A 19977-nucleotide genomic window follows, 5' to 3' on the forward strand; every position below is an offset into this window, starting at 1 on the left:
GGAGGATAAAGAGAATTGTGACGGGACGGGGCGGGGCTCCGGGGCGGTGGGGGTGTGCCCCTCCATCACTTGGTCCGGGTCCCGCAGTGCGTGCGGGGAGCGCCCGGGGGCTCTGCAGCATAAGCAGCATGTGCCTGTGCTGTACGGAGGACGAAGCCATCCAAGTCAGCGCCGTGAGTTCTCCGAGGCCCTAACGCCGCTTCGGCGACCCCTGCCCGGGGCCTTGCACTGGGGACACTTGCGATTACGGTCGCTCGCGATCGTGGCCAATGCGGGCGGTTTGGGTGCTGAGGGTTGGGAATCCAGGGTGAAGTAGACAGACTAGATCCTGGACTGCAAGACCCACCCAGGAGGAGGAAAAGCCCCACCACGCGCCTTCTAGAAGCCAGGCACAGTCAACCATCTGTCGATTGACCCATTAATACGCCCCAGAGGTGGGACGGGGTTTACAAAAGTGGGGGGCAGAATAAGTTTCTCAACTTTGGGGAGGATGGGGGAGGAGACTGCTTCTGGGCCTTTGGGTTAAACAACTGGATCAAAATGAGGGGAGGGGGAGGTATTTAAGGTACAATTTAGAAACTACGGGAAGCTGTGGGAACTTCATAACTAAACAGCCAAGATCCCTGTGTCTCAGAAAATCATACCACTTGCTGGGGTTCCTCAATCTCCCCAAACACCTGCAGAAACATAATTTTTTGATTTCTTGTATACCCTTTCTTTTCATGATAAATCTCAGTACTCTACATGCTCCCTGTAATGTGGTTCAAGCCTGGTTCTTTTTTCTCATACTATTGCCATCCTCCCCCCTGACTTTTACCTTAATGTTCTCATTCTGATCCTGCCTCCTGCAATTGAGATAATGTGCATATATTACATAAATTAAAAACAGTAGCATAGGCTTTCTATTATAATAACTAGTATTTGTTTGCTCATGGTTTTTTATGGTTTGTTTTGTTTTAATTTAATTTTACATATTATATAGGAAGGGCCAAGATGGCAACATCCTTCAGACGTCACTGCAAGGCAGGTAATTTTTAAATAAATAATTCTGGGTATTTCAAAACTAACTTTGTCTTATTCCTTTATGTGTGGTGGTCTCTGATATGATAGAAGTTCTATTATCTAGACACTTCGGTGTTATCTTTCATGGGACTCTGGGATCTTGTGACTACTATTAGAATAATGTGACTATTATTAAATGCTTTATATTTTGTTTTTTAATGTAATAAGAATAGAATGGATGGATCATAGAGAAAGCAATTTTTTCATTGTTATAAAGTAATACCACATAGTTTTCAAAGCAATTATACCAACTGCACTCCCACTGGAAGTGGATAAAAGTTTCTATTATTCATATACTCTGTACCCGAATACTCCATTATCTTCAAAGCATTCTAGTTTGAGCCCTTAGGTCTCTGCTACTTATAGATGCCATACAATAGGGACATAAAAATCACTGCTTGACATATGTAGCATTTAAAGGAACTAAAGAATGTGCATGAATTTTGTTTTCTTATTTCTACAAAGAAAATTCCTTTGGGGTTTTTAATGAACATTACTTTTAAAATAAAAGTAAACATATATATCCATGAGCCTTAGATCCCGTAGTTGGTGAAGTGGGAATCAAGAGTAAATAGTCTCATTCGAAAACTCTAGAGATGCTCAGTGTGTTTTCTTCATCTACGAACCACATATTTGAAAAAAGATTTTTCCTACTTTTATGTAGCTATGTAAAGCATATCCACTGATTGTGTTTATCTTTTTTTATTGACACTGACCCAAAATATAATAAGCATGTTAACTTTTTATGTTATAAAAAGTATGATTTGTTTTCCTTTCTTTTAATTTTCCAAAAGTCCAGAGATAAACGTATTGAGAATATGAAAAACCTAAGGAAAGAGAAGAGGAAATTTAATAAACGGTTTGCAAGACCTGCTCCTCTTCCAGAACCAGGACTCCTGGTAAGTATAATATAGAGACTTCACTAAAATTAACAGGTCCTTAAATGCAAAAGATATCCTCATTTTTAATTTATGTAGTACTCTAAATTTTGTTTTTTCTCTTTCCTTTGAAAAATGTGTAATTGTAGTCTGGGAAATTACCTTAAAACTCCTCCAATCAAATTCTCATCTATTATTTAAATCTTTTTTTCTCTCTCTCTTTCTCCCTCTCGCTCTTTTTGTCTGGGTAAAGTGTACTTTATTGATGATACGTGACAAGGTAGGGCTCTCTAACTCCTCTTCTTCAGGGAGTCTGAGACAGATGTCAGACCAAGAGATTCTCAGTGTGTGGGTGAATGAGTTGGGATAAGGACTCCCTAGCAGCTGAGGGCTCCTCTCTTCCTCTTGTGCTCTCCCTGGGTTTGGGGACTCTTACTCTTTGGAGGGCATGTGGACCATAAGGTCCACCACCCACATGCTGTAGCCAATTCATTGTCATACCAGGAAATGAGCTTGACAAAGTGGTCATTGAGAGCAATGCCAGCCCCAGCATCAAAGAGGGAAGAGTGAGTGTCACTGTTAAAGTTGCAGGAGACAACCTGGTCAGTGTAGCCCAGAGTGCCATTGAAGGGGCCCTCTGATGCCTGCTTCACTACGTTCTCCAGGGAGCTTTCTCCAGGCAGCAGATCAGATCCATAACTAACACCTTGGGGGTGGAGATATGGAACACCATGCCAGTGAGCTTCCCATTCGGCTCAGGAACGGCCTTGCCCATAGCCTTGGAGATACCAATAGAAGCAGGAATGATGTTCTGGGCAGCCCCTCGGCCATCACGCTACAGCTTCCCAAAAAGCTCATCCACGGTCTTCTGGATGGCAGTGATGGCATGGACTGTGGTCATAATGCCAAAGTTGTCATGGATGGCCTTAGCCAAAGTGGCCAAGCAGCCAGTGATGCACAAGGCATTGCTGATAATCTTCAGGGAGTTGCCATACTTCTCATGTTTCACACCCATCACAAACATGGGAGAGCATTAGCAAAAGGGATAGGGATAATGACCTTCTTCACTCAAACCTTCAAGTGAGCACCAGACTTCTCCATAGTAGTGAAGACACCAGTGCACTCCACAACAGATTCAGCAAGAACATCACCCCATTTGATGCCAGTGGGCTTTTGCTCCTGCAAGATGGAGATGAGCTTTCCATTGATGACACATTTCCAGTTCTCAGCCTTGACTGTACCATTGAATTTGTCAGGGTGGAATCATACTGGAACATGCAGACCATGTAGTTGAGATCAATGAAAGGGTCATGGATGGTGATAATATCCAGTTTTTCAGAGTTAAAAGCAGCCCTGATGACCAGGAACCCATTACAGCCAAATCCATTTACTTTAACCTTTGCCATTGTGTCTCAGGGACCCAGGTGGCACTGCACAAAAAGATGTGGCTGGGTGTTGAATAGGGAGGAGGAGAGAGCCTATTTAAATCTCCTTTGCAATTATCTCCTGAAGATGTGGTTTAATGAAAAGAGTAAGATATTAAGAAACCACATTATTCTGGTTTCCAGTTTTTGCTTTACCATATATGATCTTGACTGCCCAAAATCATTACTTAAATCTTTTGGATTATATCATTTGGAAAATAAATTATAAAATCTCCTGGCAAATAGTTATTCAACCTAGGCTTGATCACTTCCAACATCATAAAAGTCTGCACCAATCACAGCTTATTCCCTCTTTGCACATCTTTTTTTAAATTTAAGTTTTAGTTAACATACAGTGCAATATTGCTTTCAGGAATAGAATTCAGTGATTCATCATTTACATACAACACCCAGTGCTCATCACAACAAGTGCCCTCTTTAATACTCATCACCCATCTAGCCCCTCCCATACATTTATCTGTTTTGTTTCTTAAATTCCACATATGAGTTAAATCATATGGTATATGTCTTTCTCTGACTGACTTATTTCACTTTGCATAATACACTCTAGCTCCATCCACGTCGTTGCAAATGGCAAGATTTTATTCTTTTTGATGGCTTTGTCTCAAAAAGGCTGCTTTTTGATAGCAGTCTCAAAAAGGCTGCTACAATAGTAGACATTGTGTCTACATTCCAGTAGAAAACAGTATAGAACAAAGGGCACAAAGCATATGCCAGCTGCTGAGTCAACTCCCCTTTGATCAGGAAAAGAGCCTCCTTCATATACTTATATATGAAATATATATATAAAATATATTTATAAGTAAAATCTTGGTTGTGGTAATGATCTCAGGGATGTACATGTGCCAAAATATTTTAAAATGTGCACTTCATTTTTATTGTTTTAAAGATTTTATTTATTTATTTATTTGAGGGAGGGGGAGGGGGGAGGGAGAAGCAGGCTCCCCACTGAGCAGGGAGCATGACGCAGGCCTTGATCCCAGGACCCTGAAATCATGACTTGAGGCAAAGGTAGATACGTAACTGACCCAGGCGCCCCTAAAAATGTGCACTTTAAATATGCACAATTTATTGTATGTCAAGTGTACTTCAATAAAGCTGATAATATATATATTTATATGTTATGTTGGACTTACTCTTTGAGTTGTATAATTCTGTGAGTTTTGACAAAGCATAATATCTTTATCCACCATGACAGTACCATACAGAATAGTTTCACTGCCCTAAACATCCTGTGTTCCACCTATTCATCCCTTCCCTCACTTGCCTCAAGCCACTAGCAATCACTGAACTTCTTTTTTTAAAGATTTATTTATTTGAGTGAGAGAGAGAGAGCACAAGCAGGGGGAGGGGCAGAGGGAGAAGTGGACTTGCAGACTCTCCCCACTGAGGAGACAGCCTGCCCTGGGGCTTGATCCCAGGACCTGGAGATCAGGACCTGAGCTGAAAGCAGACCCTTAGCCGTCGGAGCCACCCAGGCAAACCCCCCCCCCTTTTTTTTCAATTACTGAACTTCTTACTGTCTCTCTAGTTTTGCCTTTTCCAGAATGTCATATAGTTGAAATCTTACAGTATGTAGCCTTTCAGATTGGCTTCTTTCACTCAGCAATATGCATTTAAGGTTCCCCCATATCTTTTCACAGCTTGATAACCCATTTCTTTTCATCACTAAATAATATTCCATTGTGTGCATATGTCACAGTTTATTCATGCACCTATTGAAAGACACCATGGTTGCTTCCAATTTTTGGTAATCATGAATAAAGCTGCTATGAACATTTGTGTGCAGGTTTTTGCATGAACATAAATTTTCAACACATTTGGGTAAATATTTAGGAGTACAATTACTGGATAATATGGTAAAACTATGTTGAGTTTTATAAGAAACTGGAAAATTGTCTTCCAAAGTAGCTGTATAATTTTGCATCCCCACCAGCAATGAATGAGAGTTCCGGCTGTTCCACCGCCTTGCTAAACTTTGATGTTATCAGGGTTTTGGACTTTAGCCATTCTGACAGGTGTGTAGTGATACCTCATTGTTTTAATTTGCAATTCCCTCTTGACATATACTCTTGATAATATTTTCATATGTTTATCTGCTATCTGTATAACTTCTTTGGCACAGTGTCTGTTTCAATATTTTGCCCACTTTTTAATTGAGGTCACTTTCCTGTTGAGTTTTAATAGCCATTTGTATATTTTGGATACCCATTCTTCATAAGATATGCATTTTTGCAAATATTTTCCCCTGGTCTCTGCCTGTTTTCATTCTTCTAATAGTGTCTTTCCCAAAGTAGAAGTTTTTAATTTTAATGAAGTCTAATTTATTATTTCTTTCATGGATCATGCCTTTGGGTGTTGTATCTAAACACTCCCAAGGTCACATAGATTTTTCTCTTGTGTTATCTAAGAGTTGTACAATTTTGCATTTTATATTTAGGTTTATGATACATTTTGAGTTAATTTTTGAAAAGTGCAAGGTGTCTAGATTTTTTTTTTTTTTTGCATGTGGATGTTGTCCCAGTTGTTTTGCACCATTTGTTTAAAAGACCATCCTTTCTCTATTGTATTGCCTTTGCTCTTTTGTCAAAGATTTGTTGACTAACTGTTAAGGTCTATTTCTGGGCTGTCTATTCTATTCCATTGAATAAAATATTTATCTGTTCTTTCACCATTACTACACTGTATTGATTACTGTAACTTTACTGTAAGTCTTCAAGTCAGGTAGTGTCAGTCTTCCCTCTTGGTTCTTTCCTTTCAATGTTGTGTTAGAAACACTGTATCTTTTTGCTTTTCTATATAAAATTTAGACCCAATTTGTCAAAATCCACAAAGTAACTCACTGGAATGATTGAAATTGTGTTGAATCTACAGATCAATTTGGAAGGAACTGACCTCTTAACAATATTAAGTCTTCTTATAAGTGAACGTTGGGCTTCTCCCATTTATTTAGATCATCATTGACTTTTTTCATCAGAGTTTTACAGTTTTCCTCATTCAGACTCTGTACATATTTTGTTAGACTTATACCTAAGTATTTCCTTTTTTAGTATTAATGTAAATGGTATTCTGTTTTTAACTTCAAATTCCAGTTGTTCATTACTAGTACATAGGAAGTCAAATGACTCTTCTATATTAAACTTATATCCTGCAAACTTGCCTAATAGTTCCAGGAATTTTTTGTTCTTATTGTTGATTCATTGGGATTTTCTATATAAACAAATAGAGTCATCTGTGAATGACAGTTTTATTTATTCCTTTCCAATCTGTATACTTTTTATTTCCTCCTCTTTTATATTGCATTAGCTAGGACTTCCAGTGTGATATTGAATAGAAATGGTGAAAGAGGACATCCTTGACTTGTTCCTGATCTTAGCTGGAAAGCATCTAGTTACTCACCATTAAATATTATGTAGATGCCCTGTAGATGTGTTTTTATCAAGTTGAGACAGTTCCCCTGTATTCCTACTGTGCTAAGAGCTTTTTTTTTTTTGTATCATAAATCGCTGTTGGATTTTGTTAAATGCTTTTTCTACATCTATTGGTATGATCATATGATTTTTCTTCTTTAGCCTGTTGTGATGGATTACATTAATTGATTTTCAGATGTTGAGCCAGCCTTGCATATCTGGATTAAATCCCACTTGATCAGGTGTATGCTTCTTTATATGTATTGTTGGATTCAATTTGTTAATATTTTGTTGAGGATCTTTGTATCTATGCTTGAGAGATAGTAGTCTGTCATTTTCTTTCTTGTAATGTCTTTGGTTTGGGTATTAAAGTAATGCTGGCCTTACAGAATAAGTTAGAAAGTTTTCCCTCCGCTTCTACTTTCTGCAAGAGATTGTAGAGAACTGGTATAATTTCCTTTTTAAATGTTTGGTAGAATTCACCAGTGAACTGATCTGGGCCTAGTGCTTTCTATTTTGGAATTTAATTATTGATAAAATTTCTTACACTTTTTAATTGTCCCACAGTTCTTAGTTATTCTATTCCATTTTTTTCCTCATCCTTTTTTCTTTTTGTTTTTAGTTTAGACGGTTGTCAAGCTTTGATTTTTTTTTTTCTCTACTGTGTCAGTCTACTTATGAGCCCATCAATGGCATGCTTAATTTATGCTACAATGTTTTAGATTTTTAGCATTTGTTTTTGATTCTTAGAGTTTCCTTTTCTCCTTACATAATCAATCTATTCTTGCATTTTGCCCACTTTTCCATTAGAGCCCTTAGCATATTGATGATAATTACTTTGAATTCCCAGTCTGATCATTCCCAAATCTCTACCATAACTGAGTCTGGATCTGATGCTTGCTTTGTCTCTTCAGACTGTTCTTTTGTTTTTGTTTTTACTTTTTAGCATGTCTTATACTTTTGTTGACATTAAGAGTCAGACGTGATATATTGAGTAAGTTAGAAACTGAGATGGATAAGCCTTTAGTGTGAGGTTTTCTGTTTATCTGGCTAGGATTTAGGCTGTGTTTTCTGTTTGCTATAGCTGTGGTGTAAGAGGTGAAAATTTACTCTTTATTTTTGTGTCTCCTCTAGTATTTGAGTTCCCCTCGAGCCTCTTTCTTAAATAAGATCTGAGGCTTGTAGTTCTTTAAGCTAACTTCCCTGATGTTATGGAGGAGCCTTATTAATGTGGTGGTAAGTTGTTGGGGGGACAGAAGCATATTATAGGCCTATGAATAGATCTCAGTCTTTTAGTGAGCCTGTGTCCCTAGGACATGATTTTCCCAACAACTACTTAGCTACCCTTACCCTTAAGTGAAACAGGAAAGCTACAGGGGACTGGGGTTGGGTATTTCCCTCTGCTATGTAGAAGAGTCTGGATTTTGCTATTTCCCTTCCCTAGGTCAGTAAGGGTTTAATAAAACCCAGATTGGTTAGGTTGTGATAAAATAGCTTCCTTTGAGGGCATGCCCTATCAAAGAGGAGAGAGAGCTCAGGAGAACTTCAAAATAGTTGCTTTTCCCCTCCCACTGCTGGAAGCAAAAGGAGATTTTCCCCCTGATTATCACAAGAAGACCTGGTGGGGCTCCTAGAGGTAAAACTCAAGGAAATATGAGGGTCTCGCTAAGACCGCTCCCCCACCCTAAGTTTGTAACTTTGAAGCTAATCCATAGTGAGGTTCAGCAATTCAGTTTGAGTGTTCCTGTTGGAACAGTATTGGCTCCAGCAGCATTGTTTGTGTCTCATTTGTCCCATGACCTCAATTCTCTGATGGATCTAAGAAGAGTTGTTGATTTTTAGTTTGTTCAACTTTTTTCTTGTGAGGATGGGACTGATGATTTCCAAGTTCTTTTACATGTCAGACTGGAAACCCCCACTTATATTTCTTTGCTCAAAACGGAGTCACTAGCCCCCCCAAGCTGCAAGTATGTTTAGAGTGGTGAAAAGCTGGACTGGCTTCTCTGCTGCTCTGAAGAGAACTGAGGTTCCATTAGTGTGGATCAAAGTACTTTCTTTTTCAGGCTGTGATGGTCCTCCTTCTATAATTCACCATCTTCCTTTAGTTTTGGAGTAAATACAGATTATGAGTAACAGTTCAGCCCTTAAGCTTTTTTTTTTCCTATTTGTCTGCATAGTCAAGGGAGCTTATGCATTGCCACCCAGAAACTCAGGATCCTCAAGCTTATAGAGTTACTGCACTGTCTTAAATATCTACAGAGTTCTTCCCTTGCAGATATGCTAGTGTTTGAAATACCACCCACATAATCATGGCCTCTCAGATATGCATTAAAATATGTTTGCACAACATATTTTACATCTGTACAGTGATCCCTTAGTAAAGTGTAATTATATGGGATATGGGGGAGAAGGAAGCAGTGATTCCTGAGACCACCCTTCTATAAGGTATGGCAATTACCACCACTTCTGAGTCCTTTAACTTTTGATTCATTTCCACACATCAGTTTGGCTAATTTTTCTATCTCATTGCAAGTTCAGATATCTTGTGCCATCAATCTTCTCCCTCATGACTTGCCCCTCAACACCAAACCATTTAGGACTTTTCCATTAAAAACACTCCCCCCCTTTTTTTTCTTGATCTACCAGATGTTTTTTTATAGAAATGCCTACAGACTTGTTCTGTATCAATTATCCAATCAACACACTTGAGCTTTTAGAGACAAGTAAAATGTCTCCAAATAAATAAGAATATAAAAAACAAAATGCATGATATATGAGAAGCCTGAGTTCAATCTGGTACTTAGTACTTATTCTCCTTACTACAAGGATTCTTAGAATTGTCTTCAAAACATCTAGATATTTCTCCTCTGGCAGTATTAGGCAGTCATGAAAGTTATAATATCCTGTAAAAGAGAAAATACACCCTCCACCCAAGAAAGAACATCAGGGGGCTCAAAGCCCCAAAGTACACACTACACTGAAGGGCTTCTCAGGACTCACCAAAGAGTAATAATAGCAAGGAGGTACTGTGAAAACCCTATTCTAGTATTTTTTCTATATATTGACCAAGATATATAGTGTATCATATTTAAGCTTGAACTCTCAGTGTTTCTCAAATGTGGTCAGGACCAATTTTGTGTGATTTGGTTTGGTTTTGTTTAGTTTAATTTCCAAATCATTGTGGACTGTCATTTTGTATCATATGATCAAAATGTCATAGTATCAAATTATTATAAATGAACATAAGTATTTATTCTCAATTTTTCTAATCTTGTTACAAAGTTATAATGACTATTAGGCTAGCACTTAAACCAGACCACGCAGAATAACACATCTTTAAACTGTACTTATCCTTTCACTTTTTTCCTCTTATATCTTTTGCAAATTGTTGGGTTATAAGCAGCATCCCCACTAATACCCTCTTCTCTTTTTCTTTCTTCTTAAATTGATTTTTGGCTTCAGGAAAAAATATAACAACAGTATTTGTACAACTTAAATGGTTTGGGATGAAAATAAAAACATGAGTCCATACAAAGACGTATTTTTAATATATGGGTTGTGCCCAGTAGAACAGAGGATGCATGATTAGGCTAGAGCACCTAGTTATAAAAAGTTTGAAAAAGTATTTTTATTTTGATTTTTGTCTGTTTAAAGTCTCTATAATAAAACTGTCTCCTAATTATTTTATTAATAATCATAATCACGTATATTTAAATAATCATGGAATATTATTTTATGGTTAAATTCCTGCCAATACTGATATACATACCCTTTCTATATTTACTTATTTGTCCCTGTTGCTCACTTCAATTCAAGATGCTTTCTCGGCCAACCACAGACCATAAGACGGGAAAAGAAAGCCCCTATGTTTAACATCTCTATCACATGCATAATGGTTAGAAATGACTTTAACCCTTTCTTAAACCTGTTATTTTTGGTTTCTACAAATTCTTCCTGCTTGTATTTTTTGTTATCTGACTCAGAGAAGAAAAAAAAATACTTTATATCATATTCATTCCCAGATATAAATTCTTTCATAATAGTGCTTTTCATATCTGGCTACTATCTGAATGTGATGTTGCAATAATTTAGAATAACATTTCTAGCTCTTTATGAAATTCTTTTTGTGTAAGAAAGTCTACTCCCTTTGAGATCTTTCCCAGATAATTTATAACTTTGTATTAATTTTTCCTTATATACATTTTAATTGAATTTATTTTTCTTTATCTACTTTTATTTCTTCTAGTGGACATAAAGCTGGAGTCTGTATGGAAGAAATCATGCCAGACAAAAATATGCGGATTTATAACATCAAATGGCATTTCATAATTTGACTTCATTTGAAAAATAAAAGCCATACTCTGCCATTTCAACAAAATAAACGCAGTGCAACCATCTAACATCCAAGCCACAGGGTCTAGAATTTTATTAAATACCGTAACTCATTACCACTCTCTTTTCTGTGGTAAATTTGAGATTTGTTTGTTGAGATTGTTCAACAAACAATAATATGCACAGACCTTTAAAAATGATATACTCCTCTTTAAGCTTTTGCAATTAAATTTATGACTTATCTAAACATTTAGAATTACGCTTTAATAATAGGGGAAATGCCCCTAACTTGGGAGCAGCCAAATACATAAGTCAGTTAATAATAAACTTAAAGAAATTCATTGATAATAATGTAATAGTAGGCGATTTTAACACCCCATTCACAGCAAAGGATAGATCATCTAAGCAGAAGATCAATGAGGAAACCAGGGCTTTGAATGACACACTGGACCAGATGGACTTCACAGATATATTCAGAGCATTCCATCCTAAAGTAGCACAATACACATTCTTTTCCAGTATACATGATACAGTCTCAAGAATAGATCACATACTGGGTCACAAGTCAGGCCTAAACCTGTACAAAAAGACTGAGGTCATACCATGCATATTTTCAGACCATAATGCTATGAAACATGAAGTCAATCACAAGAAAAAATTTGGAAAGAGTGCAAATACATGGAGGTTAAAGACCATCCTACTATAGAATGGGTTAACCAGAATATTAAAGAAGAATTAAAAAAAAATACATGGAGGCAAATGAAAATGAAAATATGACAGTCCAAAACCTTTGAGATGCAGAAAAGGTGGTCCTAACAAAGCAGTACACAGCCATACAGGCCTTCTTCAAGAAGCAAGAAAAGTCTCAAATACAGAAACTAACTTTACACCTGAAGGAACTAGGAAAAAGAACAGCAAATAAAGCCTAAATCCTGCAAGAGAAGGGAAATAATAAAGATTAGAGCAGAAATAAATGATATAGAAATTAAAAAAAAAACAAAAACAGTAGAACAGATCAATGAAAGTAGGAGCTGTTTCTTCGAAAGAATTAACAAAATTGAAAAACCCCTAACCAGACTTACCAAAAAGAGAAAGGACCCAAATAAATAAAATCATGAATGAAAGAAGAGAGATCACAATCAACAACACAGAAACACAATTATAAGAGCAATTATATGCCAATGAATTAGGCAATCTGGAAGAAATGGATGAATTCCTAGAAACATAAACTACCAAAACTGAAACAGGAATAGAAAACCTGAAGAGACCCATAACCAGCAAAGAAACTGAATCAAAAATTGAATTTCCCAACAAACAAGAGTCCAGGGCCTGATGGCTTCCCAGGGAGGAGTCCTATCAAACATTTTTTTTTTTTTTTAAGATTTTATTTATTTATTTGACAGACAGAGGCACAGCGAGAGAGGGAACACAAGCAGGGGGAGCAGGAGAGGGAGAAGCAGGCTTCCCACCGAGCAGAGAGCCTGATGTGGGGCTCGATCCCAGGACCTGGGATCATGACCTGAGCCGAAGGCAATGCTTAACAACTGAGCCACCCAGACGCCTCTCTATCAAATATTTAAAGAAGAAATAATACCTATTCTTCTGAAACTGTTTCAAAAAATAGAACTGGAAGGAAAACTTCCAAACTCATTCTATGAAGCCAGCATTACCTTGATCCCAAAACCAAACAAAGACCCCACTATAAAAGGAGAATTACAGATCAATATCCCTGGTGAACATGGATGCGAAAATTCTCAACAAGATACTAGCTATTCTAATCCAACAGTACATTAAAAGAATTGTTCACCATGACCACGTGGGATTTATTCCTGGGCTGCAGGAGTGGCTCAGTATCCATAAATCAATCAATGTGATATACCACATTAATTCAAGAAAGGATGATAACCATATGATCCTTTCAACAGATACAGAAAAATCTTTTGACAAAATACAGCATATTTTCTTGATAAAAATCCTTAAGAAAGTAGGGATAAAAGGAATATACCTCCACATCATAAAGGCAATACATGAAAGACCCACAGCTTATATCATCATCAATGGGGAAAAACTGAGAGCTTTTCCCATAAGGTCAGGAACACGACAGGGATGTCCCCTCTCACTACTGTCATTCAACATAGTACTGGAAGTCCTAGCCTCAGGAGTCAGACAACAAAAAGAAATAGAAAGCATCCAAATCGGCAAGGAAGAAGTCAAACTTTCACTCTTTGCAGACAACATGATACCCTGTAGAAAACCTAAAAGACTCTGCCAAAAAATTGTTAGAACTTATACAGAAATTCAGCAAAGTCACAGGATATAAAATCAATGCACAGAAGTCTGTTGCATTTTTACACACCAATAATGAAGCAGCAGAAAGGGAAATCAAGGAATTGATCCCATTTGCAACTGCACCAAAAACCATAAGATACCTAAGAATAAACCTAACCAAAGAGGTAAAAGATCTGTACTCTGAAAACTATAGAACACTTATGAAAGAAATTGAAGAAGACGCAAAGAAATGGAAAAACATTCCTTGATCATGGATTGGAAGAACAAATACTGTTAAAATGTCTACACCTCCCAAAGCAATCTACACATTCAATGCAATCCCTGTGAAAATACCACCAGCATTTTCCACAGAGCTGGAACAAAAAATTCTAAAATTTGTATGAAACCAGAAAAGACCCCAAATAGCCAAAGTTGAAAAAAAACTAAAGCTGGAGGCATCACAATTCTGAACTTTAAGCTGTATTACAAAGCTGTAATTATCCAGACAATATGGTACTGGCACAAAAACACACATGATCAATGGAACAGAATAGAGAACTCAGAAATGGACCCTCAACTATCTGGTCAACTAATCTTCGACAAAGCAGGAAAGAATATCCAATGGAGAAAAGATAGTCTCTTCAATAAATGGTGTTGGTAAAATTGGACAGCCACATGCAGAAGAATGAAACTGCACCACTTTCTTACACCATACACAGAAATAAACTCCAAATGGATGAAAGACCTAAATGTAAGGCAGGAATCCATCAAAATCCTAGAGGAGAACACAGGCAGCAACCTCTTCGACCTTAGCCGCAGCAACTTCTTACTAGACATGTCTCTAGGAGGCAAGGGAAACAAAAGCAAAAATAAACTATTGGGACTTCCTCAAGATAAAAAGGTTCTGCAAAGCAAAGGAAAAAATCAATAAAACGAAAAGGCAACCTATGGAATAGGAGAAGATATTTGCAAATGACATATTGGATAAAGGGCTAGGATCCAAAATCTATAAAGAACTTATCAAACTCAATACTCCAAAAAAATAAAAAATCCAGTTAAGAAATGGGCAGAAGACATGAACAGACATTTCTCCAAAGAAGAGATACAAATGGCTAGCAGACACATGAAAAGATGCACAACATCACTTGGCATCAGGGAAATACAAATCAAAACCACAATGAGATACCACCTCACACTAGTCAAAATGGCTAAAGTTAACAACTCAGGAAACAACAGATGTTGGCAAGGATGTGAAGAAAGGGGAACCCTCTTACACTGTTGGTGGGAAGGCAAACTGGTAGAGCCACTCTGGAAAACAGTATGGAGACTCCTCAAAAAGTTAAAAATAGAGCTACCATATGACCCAGCAACTGCACTAGTAGGCATTTATCCAAAGGATACAAACATAGTGATTCGAAGGGGCACATGCAGCCCAATATTTATAACAGCATTATCAACAATAGCCAAAATATGGAACGAGCCCAGATGTCCATCGACTGATGAATGGATAAAGATGTGGTGTGGATATGTGTGTGTGTGTGTGTGTGTATATGTGTGTATATATATACATATGTATATATTATATACATATAATGTATGTAATGGCAAGATTTCATTCTTTTTGATGGCTGAGTAATATTCCACTATATATATATATATATATATATATATATATGGTCATATTCCATTATATGTATAAATCTCACAGATTTTATATATATATACACATCACACATTATATGTATATATGTATATATACATGTATAGCATATATGTATATATAATATACATATACATATATATGTATATAAACACAATTATAATACATATGTATATAATGTATATATAGTATACATTATTATATACGTTACATGTAATATAACATATACATATAATATGTGATGTGTGTATATATATATATATAAAATCTGTGAGATTTATATATATAATGGAATATGACCATATATATATATAGTGGAATATTACTCAGCCATCAAAAAGAATGAAATCTTGCCATTTGCAATGACATGAATGGAGCTAGAGTGTATTATGCTAAGCAAAATAAGATAATCAGAGACAAATACCATATAATTTCACTCATACATGGAATTTAAGAAACAAAATCGATGAACATCATAGAGAAGGGAAGGAAAAATAAGATAAAAACAGAGAGGGAGGGAAACCGTAAGAGACTCTTAACTATAGGAAACAAATTGAGGCTTGCTGAAGGGGAGGAAGGTGGGGGGATGGGTTAAATGGGTGGTGGCATTATGGAGGGCACTTGTAATTAGCACTGGGTGTTATATGCAAGTGATGAATCACTTAATTCTACCCATGAAACTAATAATACACTATAAGTTAACTTAAATTTAAATAAAATCTGGAAAAAAAACAAAAAAATAATATGGGAAAACAGATATCCTTTGCTATATATTTATAATGACATATGTTTAAATAAAATGTTTAAAATCTTTACAGAGTCCTAGGAAAGAGTTATAACTAAAGGCTATGTTATATCTTGATATTGCAAATAAGCTATCATGTAATTAAAATTTTCATTTAAGGTAAAATTTGAATATTGAATTACATTTTACTTTTACATATAAAATGATCACATCTGTCTTTGTAAAATGCTGTCTTAACTACATAAGTAATTTCTAACATGTAAATGCAATTATCACGATTATTTTATAAATAAATTATTGACTACTGAATTAACAAAGATATTATGTTCAGTGACTGATTTGCAGTTTCCAAAATAAAGAGAGGAGAAACGAAATGAACCCCATTTATTGCCTGGAGGAGTATTCCAGATCTGGACAGATCTGTTTACTCTTTGTCTATTATCAATATCCAATGTCTAATACCAAATCAAAATTCTTAGGCATGCCAAGAAATAGAAAATTGTAACACGTAATCAAAAGGAAATCAGGTCAATAGAAAGAGATACAAAATGAAGAGATGACAGACTTAGAAGAATTAAACATCTATTATCAATATGTTGGTTATGCTCAGCAATTTAAAGAAAAATGTGAATGCAACAAGGACAGAAATAAAAGATTAAAAAGGACTAAATCGAACTTTTAGAACTGAAAAATATCTGAAAGTTTGAATTTCACCAAGTGATATTAACAGTATATTTGATGTAAAAAAAGAAATAACTGAAATTTAAGATATAGCAATAGAAATAGTTCAAACTGAGGCAAAGAGAAAAAAACTAGGAAAATGATTAGCTCCTTGCTGAACTGTGAGATAATATCAAGTGGTCTAATGTATGAAATATTAGGAATGTCTGAATGCAGGAGGATGGGAGTAAAAAAAATTCCCAAAATGTTTCCAAATTTGATGAAAATGAATCCCACAAATCCAGAAATTTTAATGAACAACAAGCAAGATAAGACCAAACCTTACCAAAGTACCTGATACTCAAACTGCTGAAAAACATCGAAAAGAGAAAGGAAACATCATGGGGGACTGGGGTACATCAGCATTAGAAACCAAGTAAACCAGAATAGAATGACATCTTTAAAGAAAAAAAAAGTCAACTTAAGTTTTATATGGAGCAAAAATATCCTTCAAAACTGAAAGCAAAAATGCAGAATATTTTCTTTAGCAGACTTGCAGGAGAAAGTTCTTTAGGTGGAAGAAAAATTTTTCAGATAAATTTTTGGATCTTCATGAAACAATGAAGAGCTCTGGAAATGATACATATATGTGTAAATATAAGAGAATTCTAATTTTTAACTTAAAAAATAATTGACTGTTTTAAGCAAAACTAATGTATTTTGGTATTAATAACATGCAGGGATAAAATGTATGACAACAATAACAAGGGGTGGGAGAGGGTTAATGGAAGTACAATTCATTGAAAGCTTATATTTTACACAAAGGAGTATATTGTTTGAAGGGAGACTCAGATGTTAAGGATACATATTGTAAATACTAGAGAAACTAACACACACAAAGAGATATAGCTATTTGTGGAGATAAAAATGGAATGCTAAAAATCCATCCAAAGAAGATAGAAAAAGAAGAAGAAAAAAGAAAAGATTTGAACAAAAAATAAATGGCAAGATGATCAATCCCAAACTGATCAATAGCTACATTAAATGCAAATGGTCTAAACACTCCAACTAAACGGAAGTAGCAAGAACTGTAAAGGATTTTAGATTTTACTTTTACAAGATAGCAGGTTAGACTACCATAGTTTCATAGAGGCTGGCAGAAAACAAAGCCCTTTGTTACTTCAAGTGCATGTTTACATTGGTTTCCCTTGACTCCCAAGCCCCATGGGGGGGCAGATATGCCCAGGTGGATGCTGTACACACAGTGGGTTTGTATCATAGCTAAGGAAGCCCCAATCTTCCATAAGAGGTTACTAGCAAACCTACCCAGCTTTTGCTCTGGAGGAGACATTATCTCCATTATGCTAGACAGTAAACAAACCTGCTCTAGAGGAGACTGTATCTTCCAAGTTTGCTTACTACACAAACATCCTTGAAAAGATAGTCTAGAACAAAAAATATTAAAACCTTTGCTTAGAAAACAGAAACATGAAAGACCCATAGAGAATTTTCCCCCAACAGGCAGAGACTATTAAACTGGATTTTTAAAAATGCAAAAAGAGCTATGAACTATTAGAAACACATTTTGTATATAAATATTAACAGGTTTAAAAATTAAATATATACAATGAAAACAAAAATCTTAAGAAAACTAAAATGGCTATATTAATAACATAAGGTGGTTGTCAAAACAAGTCATATTATTGGTGCTAAATATTTTATAATGATAAAAGGTTCACACAAAATAATAATCATAAACATATGCATCAAAATATGTTAACCAAAGAATTCAAAGAATAGACAAATCCACAATTATAACTGAAATATAAACATTCCTCTCAGAAATGGACGAGAAAATCAGTAAAGAGATAGAAGACTTAAATGACATTACCAGCCAATTATCTTACTGATATTTAAAGAATACTCCAATATAAACAGAACACATATTCTTTAAAGTATACCATGAAACAATACAATAGACCATCTGCTGGGCCATAAAGTAACTCTAAGTGGATTCATAGGATTGAAGTGATAATATGTACTTTGGTCACACACACATACATACACACAGAAACAAAAAACAAAAACACAAAAAAACCTTTTAGAACTAATTAAAGAACATAAACATTCCATAAAGTGGACAAAAGATTTCAACTATTTCTAAAAAGATATACAAATAGCCAAGATGTACATGAAAATGTGGGAAATTAATTAATGAAAATACCACTATACACCTATTTGAATTAGTAAAACTTAAAAAGCTGACCATACCAACTTTGGTTAGGATAAGAAACAACTGGTACTCTCTTACTTACATCATTGCTATGGAAATGGTATAAGCACTGTAACTTACAAAAAAAAAAAAAAAATTCCCTGACAGTTTTCCATATATGTGAAATATATATATGACTCAGTTATTCCACTCAGGTGTTCACTGGAGAGAAATAAACATGTTCACACAAAGAATTGTACATGAATATATAGAGCTTTGTTCATAACAGCCTGAAAGTGCAAACAGCCCATTAAGTCCATGGATAGGAAAACTGATATTTAAAATGTATATCAGGGTGCCTGGGTGGCTCAGTTGGTTCAGCATTGGCTCTTGGTCTCGGCTTGGGTCATGATTCTGGGGTTGTGGGATCCAGCCCTGCATTGGGCTCCATGTTCAGCATGGAGTCTGCTTGGGATTCTCTCTCTTCCTCTCCCTCTGCTCCCCCCACCAAAGTAAATGAAAAAATCTTTAAAAAAACTAAAAATAAAATGTATAGTTACTTATATGATGAGCACTGAGTATTGTATAGAATTGTTGAATCATTATATTGTACACTATAGAAACTAATACTGTATATTAACTACACTGGATTTAAAATAAAATAAAATAAGGTGTATCTACAACAATGGAATATTATTGAAGGAACTTACACACAATAACACTAATGAACTTTAAAAACTTTATCTTAATGGAAAGATAAAGCACATATGATATTCCATTTATCTGGAACTCTAGAAAATAATCAACCTATAGGGATAGAAAGCAATCAGTGTTTATGGGAAATGGGAATATATGGGGAAATAAATGGGAAATAAATAGATGGGAAAATATCTCATGTTCATAGATCAGAATTAATATTGTTAAAATGTCCACACTACCAAAAGCAATCTACAGATACAATGCAATCCCTATCAAAATTCCAATGTCATTTTTCACAGAAACAGAAAAACATCTTAAAATTTGTATGGAACCACAAAGACCCTGAATTGCCAAAGCAATCTTAAGAACAAGGATAGAATCATCACATTTCCTGATTTCAAACTATATTACAAAGCTACTGTAATCAAAGCAGTACAGTTTGGCATAAAAACAGACATAAAGATCAATGGAGCAGAACAGAAAGCCCAGAAATAAATCCACATACATATGGTCAGGTCACAAAGGATGCTAGAATACACAATGGGGAAAGGTTAGTCTCTTCAGTAAATGGCGTTTGGAAAACTGCACAGCCACATGCAAAAGAAC

The 19977-nt window shown here is 35.7% G+C and overlaps 1 protein-coding gene and 1 pseudogene across 2 annotated transcripts in view; one reads left to right on the top strand and one right to left on the bottom strand.

Annotated features, from left to right (window-relative positions):
• LOC118551433 (ribonucleoside-diphosphate reductase subunit M2 pseudogene) overlaps positions 1-19977 on the bottom strand; it is a 258417-nt pseudogene that overhangs the window by 236949 nt on the left and 1491 nt on the right. The window lies entirely within an intron of this gene.
• On the top strand, positions 74-11202 carry CCDC179 (coiled-coil domain containing 179). Its single transcript, XM_036117202.2, has 4 exons — positions 74-173; positions 983-1027; positions 1857-1961; positions 11042-11202. The coding sequence occupies exons 1-4, from the start codon at positions 129-131 to the stop codon at positions 11048-11050; spliced, it is 204 nt and encodes a 67-aa protein (XP_035973095.1). The 5' UTR covers positions 74-128; the 3' UTR covers positions 11051-11202.

The sequence above is a fragment of the Halichoerus grypus genome, chromosome 11 (genome assembly GCF_964656455.1).
Source record: "Halichoerus grypus chromosome 11, mHalGry1.hap1.1, whole genome shotgun sequence".
NCBI lineage: Eukaryota > Metazoa > Chordata > Mammalia > Carnivora > Phocidae > Halichoerus > Halichoerus grypus.